We start from the raw sequence: 19,504 nt of genomic DNA, 5'->3' as shown, positions 1-19,504 counted from the left end.
ACCCACTGATAATTTAATAGGCTCCCGCAAATGCTATTAAAAATATGTCAATACGCTTGCGTGATTAAAACAGGTCATTGTTTTTAGATATGGTTCAGTTTGGAAAAGTCATGTCGAAAAAAGAAATTCGAATTTAAACAAGTCCTAGAGAGAAGGAAAGACAGCATAATATAAGCTATAACGTCGACAAAATTTGATCAGAAAATTGCTTTACTTTCCAAAGAGTGTCGCAAAAGAAATAACAAAGCTAAAAGCATTGCTGCAATTGGAGTGGCCGCGGTCACGGCTTTAACAGCTGCGGGCATTGCAACTTGGTTGCTGTGGGTCCACCATGATTGTTTTTCTGTTTGTGGGGGTAATTTGTTTCATGCAAAATCGACATTGTCATCATGTTGCAACCTTGAAATGTTGTAGTTTAGACTAATCATTAACTTTGAGGTTTTAATAATGATTATACCATATTGATGGTATGGCAAAATTACTCAAAATTTAGTAAAAATTGGTGTTTTCTTGAAGTGTAATTTGCTATTTTTTGCCACGTTATTTACGTAATTTATGCCAGAAGAGCAGCCCTGTTTAAATTGTAGCAAATGAGACACAATAAATGATGTTTTTCTATCAGTAACAAATTCTCTAAGTCGCTGAGCAGTGTTTTGAATGCATAAGTGCGTTATTAGTAATATAATACGTATCGTATACTTCAGTAATGCAAATACTCGTCACAATAAAACATGTTATATGTTTTTGAAAAAAATATTTCAAAACGGTTTTGGTTTCACACTTCACTATATGTTGATAAACACTGGGCAACACTGACGAATCCTGTGACACATAGGTTTTTGCTTCAAATCTAAAGTTAGTTTGTTCCACCACACGGTTGATTGATGAAACGTTTTCAGTTGTTGCGTAAAGAAGGTTGTAAATATGAAAGTATATTTGTAGTTGGATTTAAATCTTTGTGCCGAGTTAATTAATGTCATACTGGGCACAAATCCCGTTTAGGTTTTCCATTTGGTTTATAAATATTATATAGATGCAATATTTTACCACATCGGGATTCGAACCAAAGGCACCTGGCCAGGAGTCCTGACTAGGCTTACCTGTTGAATTATAGGTTAGGAGTTCGACCGCTTTTGTCAATCGCCCGCTTGTATATTTGCAGCGGTCTGTGGCTGAAGCGCCACCAAACGTAACAATTCGTTTGTATAACCAGACACAAGGTGTTGATGTTTGTTTAACTTCAATCAATTGGGCGCAATTGCAATCGACCCAAAAATGTAAAATGCACCTTCCTACTATTGTTTTAAACTTAATTTTGATATTTATAAAGTTTGCAAGCATACGAATCATTCTTGGGACAATCAAGCCAATGTTTACGAAAAATATTGACGAAATCACCTTTACACCACCACACCACTGCCCATATCCTTGACGCTCACATAAACTCTTTTTCACAACGACCTGATCTAATTACACCCAAGACACAATGTCAAGTAAGTTTGGTGCAATTGTTAAAAGTTTCATGCAATTACAGCAATGGTGGTTAATTCATGTGGTCGTTCATTCATACGAAATATATCTTCACTAACGCGAAAAGAGCAATTCGCTTGTTGGTTGTAAAAGCAATCGCTGTGTGTTCGTATTTTACTGACTTGTTGGATTCGCCAGACAATAAGCTAACTTCCTTTCATAGAACTTTGATAGCATTTCCATTGAAAAAAGTATTGTTGTTGCAACTTAGTTTGTGATACCACATTTATTTACAACTACTATGATTATGTTAATTCGCTACAGCGCACACAGCGTTCAAACTAACAAAAATTTACATTAACAAACGGTTTGAACAGGATTACTAAACACAATTACATTTTGGGAAGACAAATGCGTACAGAGGAAAACTACTGATGCGAAAAAGCATACGATAACAAAACTACAGATGTGATTTCTTATGAATAGACAATATGTAAGGTGCGTTTCAGAAAACAGGAAATCACTTTGGACATAGTCACCGTCTAGAACAGGATATTATTGTCTATTCCCAGGACATTTCCAACATAGTCTAGCGCCTCCCACGCAATAACACACAGTTATTTGACCATATGAATTGGATGACGCAATTCATTGCCTAACAGCACTGCTAGCTACAAATCACCGAAACTTGAATGCTAATACACATGGAGCTAAAGTCAAATTGTAATTACAAATAATGTGTTCAATTAAATTTTTAGATTCATTATATGATGCAATCATATGAAATTCATTTACACATATTTTATGCACATTTCATTTCTTTACAAGCACAAAACTGCATTAATATGTGTCTTTGTCGTAGAGGTCAAAACCAATAACTCCGCCTTTAAGCATTCTCCTTAGGTCAGTTTTACTCCCCAAAGTGAATTCACGATGCATGTCTGCGGGAGGAAATTTAGTCAGCAGAGAAATTTTTTGAAGTCTATGACTTTTGTCCTCATCACTCGAGAAATCTGTTGCTTTGTTGTAGATTTCTTTTGCTTTGTTCAAGTGATTGTCGATTTCCTTGTGGTATGCCTTTCCTTTGTGGATGTACATTTCGGCAAGTAATTCGTGGCATTCTCCAAAAACAACGTAGTCTTCAGCTTTCTTTCCCAATTTCTCAGTCACATACTCAATAGCTCCCTCCAGCGTGTCTTTTTCTTCCATGCCCTTCAAGGTCGCCTGGATGTTCGCCAAAATTATTTTTCCTGACGTAACTCGCAGGGTTTTTGTGATAGGATCATCGTATATCTTTTTACCAAACTCCTCGATGCTTTTTTCCATGAGTTGGACTACGAACCTTGTGATGAAGTTGTTTAGATGCTCATTTTCACGAATCATTCTTTTCACGATGTCTTTGATCGCAGTCATCGAACGTTCAACGTCATCAGCTGTGGAATTTTCCAGTTGTACGGATATGTAATGGAATAGAATAGCTTCATAGAAACATTCCTGGTGAAATTTACTGTTGGCCAGATGCGTCACATCCTGTGTTGAAACATGTTGCAGATTTTCCCTAAAAAAGTGTAATAGTTCTGCAGCTATTATTCCAGCTTCTGAGTATCGTCTTGTTTTAAGTAGGACGGAGTAGTATTTAAGCAAGAACTTTCCGTCCCTTAAATCCCTGCCTATTGCATATCTTTCCTCTAGTGCTTCGAAAAGATCATTGTCTTTAACATCGGTGTTATGTAAAAAATCTGCAAGGAAATGCTCATTAGATATTATCTAAATAGGCTGAAGTAGACTACCATACCTGATTCAGAAAATAACTTTTCCAGATCTTGGATATTGGGATTGCTTGTTTTCATTGACTTAGCCTGTCGCCCTTCTGTTGTTTCGTAGCTCCCTGCATTGGATAAAATGCATCATTACGACAAGACTGTACCTATTCAAAGTTGTCATTGTTACTGGGACTAGCAATTATTATTGGAAACGGGATTTGCTTGCAATTCATACCTTTGCGCTTGTGTTGTTGAACAGGAAGCCTCTGGAACCACAGAAACAAATTCAATTTCTATAAGTTTACAAAACGACCACATATACTTACGTCCAGTTCTAAATCACTTTTTTCCTTTAAAGAACCCGCTTTGTTGGGTTTTGAGAGAAGAGCCTCCGCTTTGTATTTGTTAGTGATCTGCAAAACGACAAAGTTTTTGAACGCTTTTTTTAAACCGATGATCTGTGTATGTACTGGTTTGCATATATTGTACAGGTAGCGTTATCGGAATATATTTTTTTTGTTTACCTTTAGCAGCTTTTCAGATTTATCAAGAAGATCTTCCCATGTTAATTTTTCCAGCACAGTATATTCGAACGAGAGCAACGTGAAGTTAAAATTTGCAGATGTGTCAAAATGGTCTCGGATTGCCAAATTAACTTCATTTTTAATTTGGCCACTAAATAGAGCTCTTATTGCATTTTGACTTGATTCCTCATCTTCACTAAACAATTCAAGAACCAAACTTCCGCTCGTTACTCCGGTTATTACGGATTTTAAATTCAAAAAAACATCTTTCAACGCTGTCAATACGGATGCAGGAATGGCTTTGATGATATCAGCTCCTGCTGTAACAACGGTGCTGACGCCTTCCCCGAATCCTAAGAAACTTGCAGCTGTTCCTGTAGCTTTTATTTCAATCTTGCCATGGTGTTTTGTTTTGGAAAATGTTGATGAGGTTCCCTCCGTGGTTTCACACTTCGATTCATTTCGGTGAACACTGAGCAACACTCCCGAATTCTGTCACATAAAGGTTTTTGCTTTAAATGTGAAGTTAGTTTGTGCTACTACTACATTGTTAATGTCGATTCTTCATAGAGATGAAAAAGTAAAAAGTTATTTCTGCAATAAACTATGGATGGGGCTTGCGCGAAAGGTTTTTTTAAAACTTTTGAATTCATTGGTTTAATTTATTTAGCTTTAGGGTTAGGCGTTATTTCTATACCTGCTTTTCTGATGTTGTTTTGCTCCTGTTGTAATACTCATCGAGCGGCATTGAAAAATCATTCAAGAACTTTTCCAGCTTAACAGATACGGAATCCACGTCACATCCTTGTTCAATGATAAGTTTGTTGATGTTTTCTTCAGTTTGTTTCGCATCAGCGAAGATGGGAGGAAGATCCAAGGCTTTCGTGTCGATGATTTCCACAACAACTGTTGTGTGATCATGTTCAACAACATAACAACTCGAATGTGGATAGAACTCCTCAAATGACTGAAGAAGACACGGAAAAACCTTTATGATCTCAAATTCTTCTTTTGTTTGTGATTTGCTTTCTTCATCATCCACAGGTGAACACTGTTTCAACTCAATCTTGATGTTTACTAAGTTTACAGATATCTCTTTGAGAGGCATGACTAAGTTAGAATATCTGGACAAAAAGTGTGACTATAAGTGCAAAAAGGCCATAGCATTGGAGAGCTGCAGACAGGGTGTTTACACGCACGCTTTCGACCTGTGAGATCTCAACAGTCCAGCTGTTGACAGTGGCACTATGCTAGCTTTTACACTAGCAGGGCACACTAGTCTCCACTTTGTAGTACCTGTTGTTTCTACTCTAACATAAATGTTTGTCGTTACCCTGTAGTGATTCTAACCACCACCACCAAATGTTACCCTTGTAAATTAGCAACAAAGCCAACGCTTCCCCGTGTCAATAGCGACTGCTCCAATCTTTGTTCTACCTCAACGAACAAAACGGTGACGCACTCGAACAAAAAAACAGACAACGGCAAAGCGAAATTTTAGTTTTGCCTGGCAACTGATTTTTCACTTTGCGCCGTAGTGAAACAAATTTAAACAACGTTTAACTACATTTTCGTCTTGCTGACCGGAAATGAACAAATCGCTCAAATTAAATTGTTGTTAATATTTTAATATGTCGGTCTTACTGTGTCAGATACGCACAATTTAATCAAATGAAACCAGTGTTAATTTTTTACCGCTGCAACCCAACACTATCACAAACTTTCCTACAAACTTACTATTATTTCAAAGAGTATATAAAGCTATCTTACTTAATCCAACATTAATAGTGCCAAGCACATTAAGTTGGTTAGACATCCAAAAAGACTTCCACTTTGTGGTGACTATGCAATTACCGTCATCCGTTGGGCACCAAACTAGGTGCAACCTTACGGAGAAAACAAGGTGGAAACACTATGGCCAAGCAAAGCTCAACTAATAGTGCCGTCACTCCCCGTGTCGCAATAATCATAAGATAAGCAAAGCGGGGACATAGTTTTGTAGAAGACATTTTTTATACAAACGGTCATGGGTTATCAACACAAAGGGTGGAAACGGTAGCGCGCATGATTAACTACAACGATGTGAGTTGCAGGAGAAACAAAATGTAGAAGAGTTTTGTGAACAAAGCACATAAAAAAAAACGACATGGTTTCGTATCTCCAAACCTATCTTTTTACATGATTCAAATATTGAAAGTGTTTAAGATTTACAATGAGGTTCACGTAGTTGCGTTGTTGCAAAATATGACAAACACCAAAACAACGCTTCTCCTTTTTCTGTTGACCGTTGAGGCGGAAATGCGAATAGTGGCGGTGCCACCAAGCTCCACTGTGATTCAATGCATAATGGTCGGTGGATCGTGCTTAGTCAGCAACAGTATTGCACCTTAGCATAAACATTTATCAACCTTAGCATAAACATTTATTTTATACATAACGAAGAATTTGGCAAACATAACGATGTAAAGTTTGGTTAGACATCCAAAAGTAATAAAAATATATCTGTTTTATGATTTTTAAAACTAGCAAACATCCCCTTGCAATGCTACCGTCATTTCACATCCAACCTGAGAATGGCGCTGTCTAGCCAATCATGTGCTTCCTTAATTATAGGCAAGCGAAACGCGTTTACTACGCAATTGATAATTAATGTAACTTTACTTTCATGCTATTCTGTGGTGCCAACTTCTCCCAATAAACAGAAAATGTACATTGGGTGGGTTCATGGCTCATTTGCAAAATATTATTGAGAGCCAGTAGTATACACTCTGTTTGGACCAATAAGATTTCGTCAGTGCAGCTGCTGAATGTATCACTGGGCTTAGTTTTTAAACTAGCAGGCACAAAAAAAATTTTCTCTTTAGAGTACCCAACGCAATCAGTTTCGGCTTGGAAAACTGTTTTTTCGTAACTTTACGCGGTAACAACAAACAATTTCACACCAATTTAAACAACGACAAACACTTGCTCGTGGTGGTAAATATTATCATGAGCAAAGTGTTTGTCGTTGAAACATTCAACGCGTTTTTTTCTTTATCGTTGCTGTGAACATGTATTTGCTAATACCCCGAATTTAAATCAAGTGTCAAGAAGCAGCGACATCCTGACAATTCATCAATACTGTCGAAATGTGTAAGGACGTCAGGTCAAAGGGGGTAGTGGGACATATCTTCCCTGCGATATCTGACTTGAATATGATTTCAAAGGAACTACGGGGCTACCGTTTGAGTATAATCGCTTTCATTAGCTCACAAAACGGAACAAATTCAGACGAATCACCTGTGCAAAACCACCTCAACAAAACGTTTTTCAAAAATCTTAATGAATTCATAAACCGACATCAAAACGGGAAAGGTAGGTTCTGATATGAACCTACTAACCTACCAGTTACCTGCGATATAGGTAAGTGTTCCAAGCAAAGGAAAGGCAAGTTGCATCACACTCGTTTAAGACGACAATTTTCATACTGACCAAATCCCACGTCAATGGTCACAACTAAGTCATTTTTACTTTATTGGCAAATGGGTCAAATGTCATCTTACAGATTTAAATTTATTTCTTCTCATATACTTAGTCGGCTGAGTGGCGTGCATCGATAGAAGATCAGATCGTGGAAACCGTATTCAATTTTATGCTTTAGTTTTTTTCTTGACATACGAAAAGGGGGTCCTAAAACTGTTTTGGCGAATGACTACGAGGCTTTAAGCTTGTCTTTGACAGGTATCTCGCCTGTCATTTCCTTGTTTTTCATACAAGGGAAATAAAATTTGACAGTTAAATACTACAGCCCTGTTGAAGGCGAAACCTGGAAGCCTTATTCAAGTGTATGTGTTTTCCATTTGTATGTGTTTTCCCCTTGTTTTCCATCCAAGCGAAATAAAATTTGGCGGTTAGATACTACATGCTTTAGTTTCTTGTTGACGTACGAAAAGGCGTTCTTAAAATTGTTTTGGCGAATGTCATCGCGGTTTAAGTTTGTCTTAGGCATAGCGGTGTTCGCTTGTCAATTCTTTGTTTTTTCATCCAAGCGAAATAAAATTTGGCAGTTAAATACTACAGGCTTGTCGAAGGCGATTCCTGAAACCTTATTCAGGTATATGCTTTAATTTTTGGTAACATACGAAATGGCATTCTAAAACTGTTTTGGCGAATGATGCCGCGTTGAAAGCATGTCTTTGACAGGTATCTCGCCTGTCATTTCCTTGTTTTCCATCCAAGGGAACTAAAATTTGGCAGTTGAATACTCTAGCCAATTTGGGGACGATTCGTAAAAACCGAATTTGACTACATACTTAGTTTTTTATTGACCTACGAAAAGGCGTTCTTGTGACTCTTATGGTGAATTTAAGCTTTGCCAGGTGATCTCCTATCATTTCTTTGTTTTACATTCAAACGAAATAAATTTAGCAATTAAATGCTCTAGGTACGTTGGAGACGGTCCTATTGAACCATATTCGTCTATATGCTTTGGTTTTTTTTTACGTATTTAAAGACAAGCAAAGTGGAGCAAATAATATGAATTGTGTAAGCTGCAGACAGATGTCCACTGTTTCGACCTAAAAGGTCTCATTAGTACAGCTGGTGTGACTTTCAGACGACTTTGCTGACCAAACGGCCAAGCAAAGACTTCCACTTTGTGGTGACTATGCAATTACCGTCATCCGTTGGGCACCAAACTAGGTGCAACCTTACGGAGAAAACAAGGTGGAAACACTATGGCCAAGCAAAGCTCAACTAATAGTGCCGTCACTCCCCGTGTCGCAATAATCATAAGATAAGCAAAGCGGGAACATAGTTTTGTAGAAGACATTTTTTATACAAACGGTCATGGGTTATCAACACAAAGGGTGGAAACGGTAGCGCGCATGATTAACTACAACGATGTGAGTTGCAGGAGAAACAAAATGTAGAAGAGTTTTGTGAACAAAGCACATAAAAAAAAACGAATTTTGACATGGTTTCGTATCTCCAAACCTATCTTTTTACATGATTCAAATATTGAAAGTGTTTAAGATTTACAATGAGGTTCACGTAGTTGCGTTGTTGCAAAATATGACAAACACCAAAACAACGCTTCTCCTTTTTCTGTTGACCGTTGAGGCGGAAATGCGAATAGTGGCGGTGCCACCAAGCTCCACTGTGATTCAATGCATAATGGTCGGTGGATCGTGCTTAGTCAGCAACAGTATTGCACCTTAGCATAAACATTTATCAACCTTAGCATAAACATTTATTTTATACATAACGAAGAATTTGGCAAACATAACGATGTAAAGTTACCACAAACAGAGCGCCTTGACAAACCGACCCACGATCATCGAATCATTAACAACCTTACTTTTCAACATCATGTTAAAATGATAGTCAAAACCTTAGCCCCGGAAAAATCCTTCAGATCACCACGAAGGCGACATCTAGCGGAAGCCCTGGTGATTTGCAAAGTTTCTCTAAATCTGATGAACAAGTTTGGATGAAATTATAAAAAAGTAAAATGGCTTGTTGCCCGTGCAGGTGACTTTCAATGACTACCCAGCACGCGTCCTTGGGCCACAACGATTGCTTCGAAATTATTTGTGTTTTGGCAAAAAAAAACAACTTACAAACTTAAAACTTGGGTGCAAAATATCTGGAGTTGACGAGTCTAAATAGGAAAGCTAAAGTTAAAATGCTATTGATCATATTAAGTTAGTAAACGTTTCGAACTCTTACTAAGTTTATCATCAGTACTACAGTGAACTACTTGCGAAAAGCGTCAAGGTAAAAAAAGGACTTAACTTTATGCAATCCCTGTCTATCCACAACAAGAGCAAATTCAATTTGATCTGTGAAAACCTCACACATGTTCGGATTTACTTTTAAGGTCCATAGCATTTTGCTATAACCCTTCAGAATTGTTTGTTAAATTTTCGATTATATTAATCATTCGACAATGGTTTTAATATGGATGTCATGGTAGATAATATGCATATTTTGACTACGATACTAACCGTCAAACAAAGTGCATATATTTTTGAATAACAGCGACGCAAAAATAACTAACGAGTCATACTATGCATTCCAGCAGCCGCTGTGGGAGTTGCAGGATGTGCATCATTGGCCGCATTACTTGCATTCCTCGCATTTGCAGCCGCTGTTGAGTTTTCCACTGTGGCTGTCGTTGCAGATGGTTCAGTTGCTATGGGTAGCGCAGGTGGTCTAGCGGCCAGAGGTTTTACAGGTGTCATGACCGAGGTTTTCCCATTCCTCCGGATTTAGAGGGATCTAGACCTGACGAACAACAGCAAAGGTATAAACGAGGGCGTGGATTTAGATGATAGCCATAAAGATACAGTGGTAAAAGCAAGGTTGATATTGACGATATGCGTCTCTTGCCTATAAAATAAAAAGCATAAATTAAAATCATTGAAGTTCTCTAAATTGGCCGATTTTTGGCGGTGCTTGCTTTTTATTATTATGTCCCTACACTTTGTCGTTTATGTTGTGATTCCTAGCATATGATGCTTTCATTTTTGCAATATTCGTAACATAGATATTTCCAGAATTGTAGTACGTTTTGTTTACGTTACTTATAGATTATGTTTGAACTGATAAAACATTTGTTTTGTTCTGAACATACACAAAGTACAAAATATCGTTGCTGTTTGTAGCTGCTGACGTACTGCACAGATAACTTCATAGTTTTATTTAGCTTCAGTCCCACAATTTAATGTTGGATAAAAATTATCCAGCCGCGGTTGCATCCGGAAAGATTATAAAATAATTTATAAATGCGTTTACATGTTACAAATAAATCACCTAGCAGCCTTGGAAGAAAGATGTAGCATTATATAGACTTGCATTTTGGCAAACATCCTGCGGGAAGTGATCTTGATGTATCGTTCTTGAATAGTTTACAGTTGTTGCGTAAAAAAGGTTGTAGATATTGAAGTTTATTTGTATTTTGATTTAAATCTTTAAACCGAATTAATTAACGTCATACTGGGCATAAATCCCGTTTTTTTGTACTATAGGTCGGGAGTTCGACCGCTGTTGTCAATTTCCTGCTTGTATATTTATAGCTGTCAGTGGTTGTAGCGTCACCTAACGTTACAATTCATTTGTATAACCAGACACAAGGTGTTGATGTTTAACTAACTCAAAGGCATGGGACTGTCTGTCTAAAATTCACCTTCTTAGTATTGTTTTGAACTCACTTTAGATATTTATACAGTTTGCAAGCATACGAATGATTCTTGAGACAACTAAGCCAATGTTTAAAAAAATATTGACGAAATCACCTTTACTCCACCATACCACTGTTCGACGCTCACAGACAACGACAGCACGAAACACAGTTTCGACCGAAAAACTCTTTTCCACAATTACCTGTTCTGGTTACACCAAAGACATTCACACAACGTCAAATAAGTTTACTGCACTTGTTTAGTTCCGTGCAATTACAAAGGAGGTTAATTTATGTGGTCGTTCATTCATACGAAACATATCTTCACTAACGCGAGATGAGCAATTCGCTTGTTGGTTGTAAAAACAATCGCTTTATGTGTGTTCGTATTCCACTTGGTGGATTCGCCAGACAATAAGCTAACTTCCTTTCATAGAACTTTAATAGCCTTTCCATTGAAAAAAGTATTGTGTCGGAACTTATTTTGTTATGCCACATTTATTTACAATTACTGTGATTATGTTAATTCGTTACACACACTAGAGAGCGTTCAAACTAACAAAAATTTACATTAACAAACGGTTTACATCAGGATTACTAGACACAGTTACATTTTAGGATTTTGCGCAAAACTACCACAATTTTACAACCAAAATTTCGCATGCTGGAAAGAAAAAATATCATAAGCTTTCTAACTTTTACATGAAGACGTGCTGACATTCCAAAACTGAAATCGGAAATCATCCAGGTAATCACAACAGAAAAATGTGATCAAGTCTTCAAGCACGCAACGTTCGTTTCAATAAAAATGCGTACACCGGAAAAATACTGATGCGATTTCCTGGCATTAGACAATATTTTAGGTGCGTTTCAGAAAACAGGAAATCACTTTGGGTTAAGTTTAACATCAACGCCTAGAACAGTATATCACCGTCTTGTCAAAAGTCGCAAACATAACATTCCCAACATAATCTAGCGCCTCCCACGCAATCGTACACAGTTAATTGACCATGTAAAGTGAATGACGCAATTCATTGCCTAACACCACTGCTAGCTACAAAATCACTGAAAATTTAATGCTATAAAATACACATAGAGACAAAGTTAACTTGTGACTGTGATTGCAAATAATATACTCATTTATGTTCGTCAAACATAAATCATACTTTGTCTCAATGAAATTACTCCTGAATTTACATGGAATTCAATTATAACATTTTTTATGCACATTTCGTGTCTCTAGAAGCACAAAACCACATTAATATGTGACATCATCGTAGAGGTTAGAACTAATTAGTCTGCTTTTTAGAAATTGACTTAAGCTAGTTTTCCTAAAATGGTTGTCACGCTCCATCACACTACGAAATTGAGAGAGCAGAGAACATTTTTGAAGCCTACGACTTTTGTCGTCGTCACTCGAGAAATCTGCTGCTTTGCTGTAGATTTCTTTTGCTTTTTTCGCGTGACTGCATATTTCCTTGCTGTATGCCCGCCCTTTGTACGTGTACATTTCGGCAAGCAATTCGTGACATTCTCCCAAAACAACGTAGTCTTCAGCTTTCTTTCCCAATTTCTCAGTCACATACTTAATAGCTCCCTCCAGCGTGTCTTTTTCTTCCATGCCCTTCAAGGTCGCCTGGATGTTCGCCAAAACTAATTTTCCTGACGTAATTCGCACGATTTTTGTGATAGGATCATTGTATATCTTTTTACCAAACTCCTCGATGCTTTTTTCCATGAGTGGGACTACGAACCTTTTGATGAAGTTGTTTAGATGCTCATTTTCACGAATCATTGTTTTCACGTTGTCTTGAATTGCTTTCATTGAACGTTCAACATCATCAGCTGTGGAATTTTCCAGTTGTGCGGATATGTAATGGAATAAAATTGCTTCATAGAAACATTCCTGGTGAAATTTACTGTCGGCCAGATGCGTCACATCCTGTATTGAAATATGTTGCAGATTTTCTCGAAAAATGTGTAATATTTCCGCAGCTATTTCTTCAGCTTCTGAGTATCGTTTTGTTTTAAGTAGGACAGAGTAGTATTTCAGCAAGAACTTTCCGTCCCTTAAATCCCTGCCTATTGCGTATCTTTCTTCCAGTGCTTCGAAAAGATCATTGTCTTCTACATCAGTGTGATATGAAAGATCTGTAAAAAAAAAAATATGCACATTAAATTTTGCTTGCATAGAATTTTAAATTACAACACTTGACCACGTAAACATTGAACAGATTGCTACGATCATGGTGTTAGGCAGAAGTGTTTGTGAACCATTTAATTTTTTTATTCCATTTTAAAGTAGACTAAACTATCCCTGATTCAGAAAATATCTTTTCCAGATCTTGGATATTGGGATTGCTTGGTTTTATTGATTTAGTCTGTCGCCCTTCTGTTGTTCCGTAGCTCCCTACATGGAACAAAATACATCATTACAGCAGGACAGTTTCTATTAAAAGTTGTCATTGTTACTGGCACAAGCCATTGTCATTGTAAATGGTATTTGCTTGCAACTCATACCTTTGCGCTTGTGTTGTTGAACAGGAAGCTTCTGGAACGACAGAAACAAATTTAAATCCAACGTTTTACAAAACGACCACATATACTTACGTCCTGTTCTAAATCACTTTTGTCCTTCAAAAAAAAACGCTTTGTTGGGTTTTGAAAGAAGAGCCTCTGCTTTGTATTTGTTAGTGATCTGCAAAACGACAAAGTATTTGAACGTCTTTTTTTAAATCGATGAGTTGTATATGTACTGGTTTGCATATACTGTACAGGGAGTATTATCGGAATGTATTTTTTATTTGATTACCTTTAGCAACTTTTCGGATTTATTAAGAAGATCTTCCCATTCATTTTTTTCCAGCACAGTATATTCGAACGAGAGCAACGTGAAGTTAAAATTTACAGATGTGTCAAAATGGTCTGACAATCCCAAATTAATTTTATTTTCAATTTGGCCATTAAATAGAGCTCTTATTGCATTTTGACTTGATTCCTCATCTTCACTAAACAATTCAAGAACCAAACTTCCGCTCTTTACTCCTGTTAGTACGGATTTGAAATTGCAAAAAACATCTTTCAACACTGTCAATACGGATGGAGGAATGGCTTTGATGATATCAGCTACTGCTGTAGCAACGGTGCTGACGCCTTCCCCCAATCCTAAGAAACTTGCAGCTGTTCCTGTAGCTTTAATTTCAATCTTGCCACGGTGTTTTATTCTGGAAAATGTTGATGAGGTTCCCTCTGTAGTTTCACACTTCGATTTATTTCCGTGAACACTGGGCAACACTCCCGAATCCTGGGACACAAATGTTTTTGCTTTAAATCTAAAGTTAGTTTGTTCTGCCACAATGTTAATAGGGGATTCGTATAGATCCAAAAGTAAAAAGTTATTTCTTCAATAATCTATGGATAGGGTTTGCGCGAAAAGTTTTTCAAAACCTTTTGAATTTAAGCGCATTGGTTTAATTTGTTTAATTTTGGGGTTAGGCGTTATTTCTTTACCTGTTTTTCCAATGTTGTTTTGCTCCTGTTGTAGTACTCATCGAGTGACATTGGAAAATTTAAGAACTTTTCCAGCTTAACAGATACAGAATCCACGTCACATCCTTGTTCAGTGATAAGATTGTTGATGTTTTCTTCAGTTTGTTTCACATCGGTGAAAATGGGAGAAAGATCCAAGGCTTTTGTGTCGATGATTTCCACAACAACTGTTGAGTGATCATGTTCAACAACATAACAACTCGAATGTGGATAGAACTCCTCAAATGACCGAAGAAGACACGGAAAAACCTTTATGATCTCAAATCCGTCTGGTTGTGATCTACTTTCTTCTACATCCTCAGTTGAACACTGTTTTAAATCAATTTTGACGTTTATTAAGTTTACAGATATCTCTTTGAGAGGCATGACTATGTCCAAGTAAAAATACCTGGATGAAATGAGCAATTTTTCTATTTAAACAAAGCCATTTCAACCACCACCAAAGGATACTTTTTCGTAAATTATCAAAAGCCAACGCTTGTCTGTATCAGTAGCCACTACTCCTTAAAATCCTTGCTCTTCCTCAACAAACAAAACGGTTGTGCACTCAAACAAAAAGCCGGACCTTTTTTCACAAATTAAAGCAGAAATACCAAATAAATTCACACAATGTTTAATGAGAGTTTGATTTATTTGAATCGCCTGTATAGTCTCTATGACTGACAGAGACCCAGTAACGGATTAGTACAAAATATGATAAATATTCCTAAGTCGTCGGTCTGTTTCAAGTTTTTATTACATAGCGAAATATACTCTCACAATGTTTAAACAACTAATTTTTCGAATTGTGTAAGCTGCAGACAGATGGCCACTATTTCGACCTAAAGGTCTCACCAGTGCAGCTGGTGTGACTATTAGACGACTTTGCCGACAAAATGGCCAAGCAATGACTTCCACTTCGTGGTGACTATAAAGTCACCGTCATCCGTTGGGCACTAAACTAGGTGCAACCTTACAGAGAAAACAAGGTGGAAACACTGTGGCCAAGCAAAGCTAAACCAATAGTACCGTCAGGCCCCGTGTCACAGTAAGGTCTCATCAGTGCAGCTTGGCCGTTTGGTCAGCAAAGTCGTCTGATAGTCACACCAGCTGTTTTGTCAACATTTTAAAATGTCGATAAGATAGGCATACTTAATCAACAGATACAGAGGTTAATTCCTTTATTGGTGCAACCCAACACTATCTTAAACTTTTCTACAAAGTTACTATTATTTTAAAGTGTATAACGCTTATTTTACTTACTCCAACATTAAGAGTACCAGGCATATAAGGTTGAGCAGACACCTAAAAGTAACAGAGAGATGCCTGTTTTATGATTTTCATAACTAGCAATTGCCTCCTTGCAAAGTTACCGTTATTTCACAAGGTTAGAATCGCGTTATCTAGTCAATCATGCTTCCTTAATTACGGGCATTGCAGGGTTTGTGACGGCTTTGCTCGACGTACTGGAAGTGGAACTATTGATTTGTGGCCAGTCAGCCATGGAGATTTACAACGCCACAGAAAAAACTTCTACTGTTCAGTAAATGATGTTGCCACTACCTTACGTTGCTACTTTTTTCTTCGCTCATGATAAACTATGGAATTTATAAGTTGTTTTGTTAACAGCACCACATCACTTTCTTTAATGAAAATAGCTGTATACTAAGAAAAACGCACTACTAAGCCCAAAGCAAACGATGCTAAAAGCAACTCTAACCTGCTGCTATTCTGTGGTGCCAGCTTCGCTCAATAAACAGGAAATGTATTTTGCGTAGGTGCATGACTAAATGTGGGCTCATCACAAAACGGCTATGAGTCATATTCCACAACCTGCGAAATTTTTTTTCGGGGTATAGAACTGAATACCCGTGGTACAACTGCCAGTCCTGTCTGCAGCTCAATAAACAGGAAACGTATTTTGCGTAGGTGCATGACTAAATATGGGCTCATCGCAAAACGGCTATGAGTCATATTCCACAACCTGCAAAATTTTTTTTCGGGATATAGAACTGAATACCCGTGGTACAACTGCCAGTCCTGTCTGCAGCTCATTGGTAGTTATTGACTCATTTGCGGATATCGTTAGGAGCCAGTGGCAAAAGGTTTCGTCAGTGCAGCTGGTGACTAGCTGTAAACTAGCTGACACGGAAATTTCCATTTTGCGGTACCTGTCGGTTACCGTCGACCCGTTGACATATGTGGATAAAACGACCACTAGTTTTCAATCGACCTGAAATGTTTGTCGTTATGCTGTAGCGATTCTTAAAACCAGTAGGGTATACATGCCTTTTTTATGCCTTTATTAATAACGTAAAAGCGGCCAAACAAATAAACTCTCCGCACAAGAGTCATTCTTGTCATTGCCATGCATACATAGTCTCAGGTCACCACACCCATAAACAGTCTTATCGATATAGATAACATATTGGCTAGAGACGGTAAGGAGAAGGCGACAAAAATAATGTAACATACGACCCCCTCTGCGAAAGAGGAATGTCCACGCTCTACAATTAGCTATAAAGATTTCAATAGAGTTGAATATGCAATAGCAAGAAATTCCCGAAACCAAGAAAATCACTGATCAACATTTCGTGCGACAAAACGACTTCTTGAAGAACAGTACACTGTGTCGTGCCATAAGTGCGATAAGTAAGGTGAGAGGTGACATTACGCACAAAATTATGAAAAAAATCACGAAGCCAGATAACCAGTAAACTGCAAAAAGTGTCTACTGTCAATCTTCGGCAGAATAAAAACTGGGCCGAAGGGTATTTCTCCGTAAGCGAAGACGTGACTTTGTGTGGTGACGAACGCGTGCGGGAATAAAGTTTGCTGGCAATACGACTTTATTAGCTGAGTTAGCTTGCGTAGAGTCGACCTCCGTGAGTTATCCAATGGTAGGCGAGAGAAGTTGCCCATGCTTGGCTTTAGCCTATTGAAATGTATTGTCTGGTCCCTGCCGTCATCGCTTCGCTTCGTTATAGTATATGGGCCCTTGTATCACATGTAAGACGGCAGTGTCTAGTATATCTACCAACCTTTCCATGGCCTCCGTTTCGGTACAAGTGGAGCTCGACTTGGTTTGGACGGCAGCTTCCGGGTACCGCAAACATGGCATGTGAGACAGTGCCCTTCTACTGAAATTCGGACTCTCGTGTCCAATAAAAACGTTATATTACGTGCTTGGGTGTGCGAAGTTTTCCCATGTGACCACCTCCGTGCTTTTGGTCACGCAACAGCTCTAAAATTACTTTTATTTCTGTTTGTGGAACCAACAGTTGAAGGTGGTTACCAAAAGCATTGCGTGTGCCACCTAGAAGGGAAATTCGTCTTCTTGATGGATCAGGTCGTTTGGTTCAGAAAATAGCCTCCTGCTCAAGGCATGTGCATTCGTTTGTTTGGCTCCCGGGCGATGAACTAACATAAAATGAAAACACAACAAAATCTCAAATCTACGGACACACTGACTGCAACGGACAGAACTGAGTATGATTTCTGTGGGTTTACTTGGTGCACTCATGCGTGAAAACTTATCTCGTGTTTGCGTTGTGCGCGTGCTTGTAGTGTTGTGTTAGTTTATCCATTGCAATCTAGTTAATTGTACGTTATTTTAATGCCTTCTTGGCTGTGATAAGTTGAATTTTATTTGAATAAGGTGGAGCCATGTAGGCATTTAGTTTTAAATCGTTTTTGGTTCTAGTTTGATTTCCATAGCCATTGGAGTGATGCGTGGTCAGTGCGAAGTAAAAACCTCTTGTCTAAATAACCTGCGACAGCACACAGCCAACGGCGAAGTTGTCCAATACAAAATGTTTCGGCGCATCAGTGTAGCGCAAAATAAGCTGGGAAACAAATATTTGTTTACTAAAGGCCTGATGGGAACTACGATTATTCGTACAACGAGCACGCCAGCTTTGCAAAGTACTTTTTAACTTTCGGAAGCAACCTCCACACCCAGAAACTGTCTCACTTCCTTAACGTTTTGGGCTACAGGCCAGTCTCTCACAGCGGAACCATGCGACAACATGTCCCAAAAATTTTACTTCCGATTGCAGGATGCTACATTTGGAAGATTTTAGAGTTAAACCGTCAGCCATCGTATACACTGAAAAACAGCGTCGTGTATGTTCTTTCAATATTGCTTCAATTAGTATTCATGATTTCCACTTCACGTCAATAATAACTATGAAGAAACAATGTTTCATGTAGAAATTCTTATACAACGCGTGTAGTGCAGATTTAGATCATTTAGGGTATTTGAAATCTTCAAACCGCAAAACTTTACTGCGTTGTCTTTTCCTGCGTTTTGTTTCGTGCTGAAGTCGGCGAAAATCATCGAGTTGTCTCAAAGGCGCCGTCTAGTGTCTAATATCACTCTTTACTTGCGGCAGCTGCAACCTCATCAACGACGAAATTGGATCTTGTCACGGAGCACACAGCGTGTTTGTTTAAGTTAAATGAAAACATATATGTCGTTTTGAAATAATAAACCGAAAATTGTTTTAAAGCATTATTCCGCAGCTTTGGCGCAAATATATAGTATTTGAATCAAACACGAAATGCATTCGAAAAACCTGCTTTATTTGTTGATTAAAATCTTTTATATTTTGGATTTTTAAATGTCGCAATACAGAAAAAAAATTACTACAAGCGGCATGAGTGCTTTGAATCTTCCAAAGTGCGACGCACGATAAAAAAATTGTCAAAAACAGGTAATATCATTGAACAATTACATTAAACTTAACCCTGTCTGAATAAAGCGATTCCAACAGAAGTTTGTATCTGTGTTCTCTTTCCTAGACGAGATATCAGTGAATGCGTTGTATCCAGCATTGCGCAATTATTCGGGGTTTATTGTTCTCTACGTCTTGATAGTTATGTATATACCAATGATTCACAATTTTTTTTTATCGTGCGTCGCACTTGGGAAGATTCAAAGCACTCATGCCGCTTGTAGTAATTTTTTTCTCTGTATTGCGACATTTAAAAATTGATTTTAATCAACAAATAAAGCAGGTTAATCGACTGCATTATGTATTTGATTGAAATACTAT

The 19,504-nt window shown here is 37.8% G+C and overlaps 2 protein-coding genes across 2 annotated transcripts; both read right to left on the bottom strand.

The window, feature by feature from the left end:
* Window positions 1-2,136: 2,136 nt before the first annotated feature.
* Window positions 2,137-3,339, bottom strand: LOC145903633 (uncharacterized). The gene is made up of 2 exons (XM_082991742.1): window positions 3,266-3,339; window positions 2,137-3,209 (listed from the first exon to the last, which is right to left on the bottom strand). Exons 1-2 carry the CDS (start codon window positions 3,318-3,320, stop codon window positions 2,311-2,313), a joined length of 954 nt encoding a protein of 317 aa, XP_082847868.1. The 5' UTR covers window positions 3,321-3,339; the 3' UTR covers window positions 2,137-2,310.
* A 9,769-nt stretch (window positions 3,340-13,108) lies between these two features.
* LOC145903347 (uncharacterized) lies at window positions 13,109-14,841 on the bottom strand. The gene is made up of 5 exons (XM_082991423.1): window positions 14,430-14,841; window positions 13,732-14,223; window positions 13,530-13,617; window positions 13,440-13,470; window positions 13,109-13,329 (listed from the first exon to the last, which is right to left on the bottom strand). Exons 1-3 carry the CDS (start codon window positions 14,832-14,834, stop codon window positions 13,543-13,545), a joined length of 972 nt encoding a protein of 323 aa, XP_082847549.1. The 5' UTR covers window positions 14,835-14,841; the 3' UTR covers window positions 13,109-13,329; window positions 13,440-13,470; window positions 13,530-13,542.
* Window positions 14,842-19,504: the final 4,663 nt, after the last annotated feature.

Source organism: Ascidia mentula, chromosome 5 (assembly GCF_947561715.1).
Source record: "Ascidia mentula chromosome 5, kaAscMent1.1, whole genome shotgun sequence".
NCBI classification, from domain to species: Eukaryota; Metazoa; Chordata; class Ascidiacea; order Phlebobranchia; family Ascidiidae; genus Ascidia; species Ascidia mentula.
This window is presented reverse-complemented; position numbering and strand designations above follow the sequence as displayed.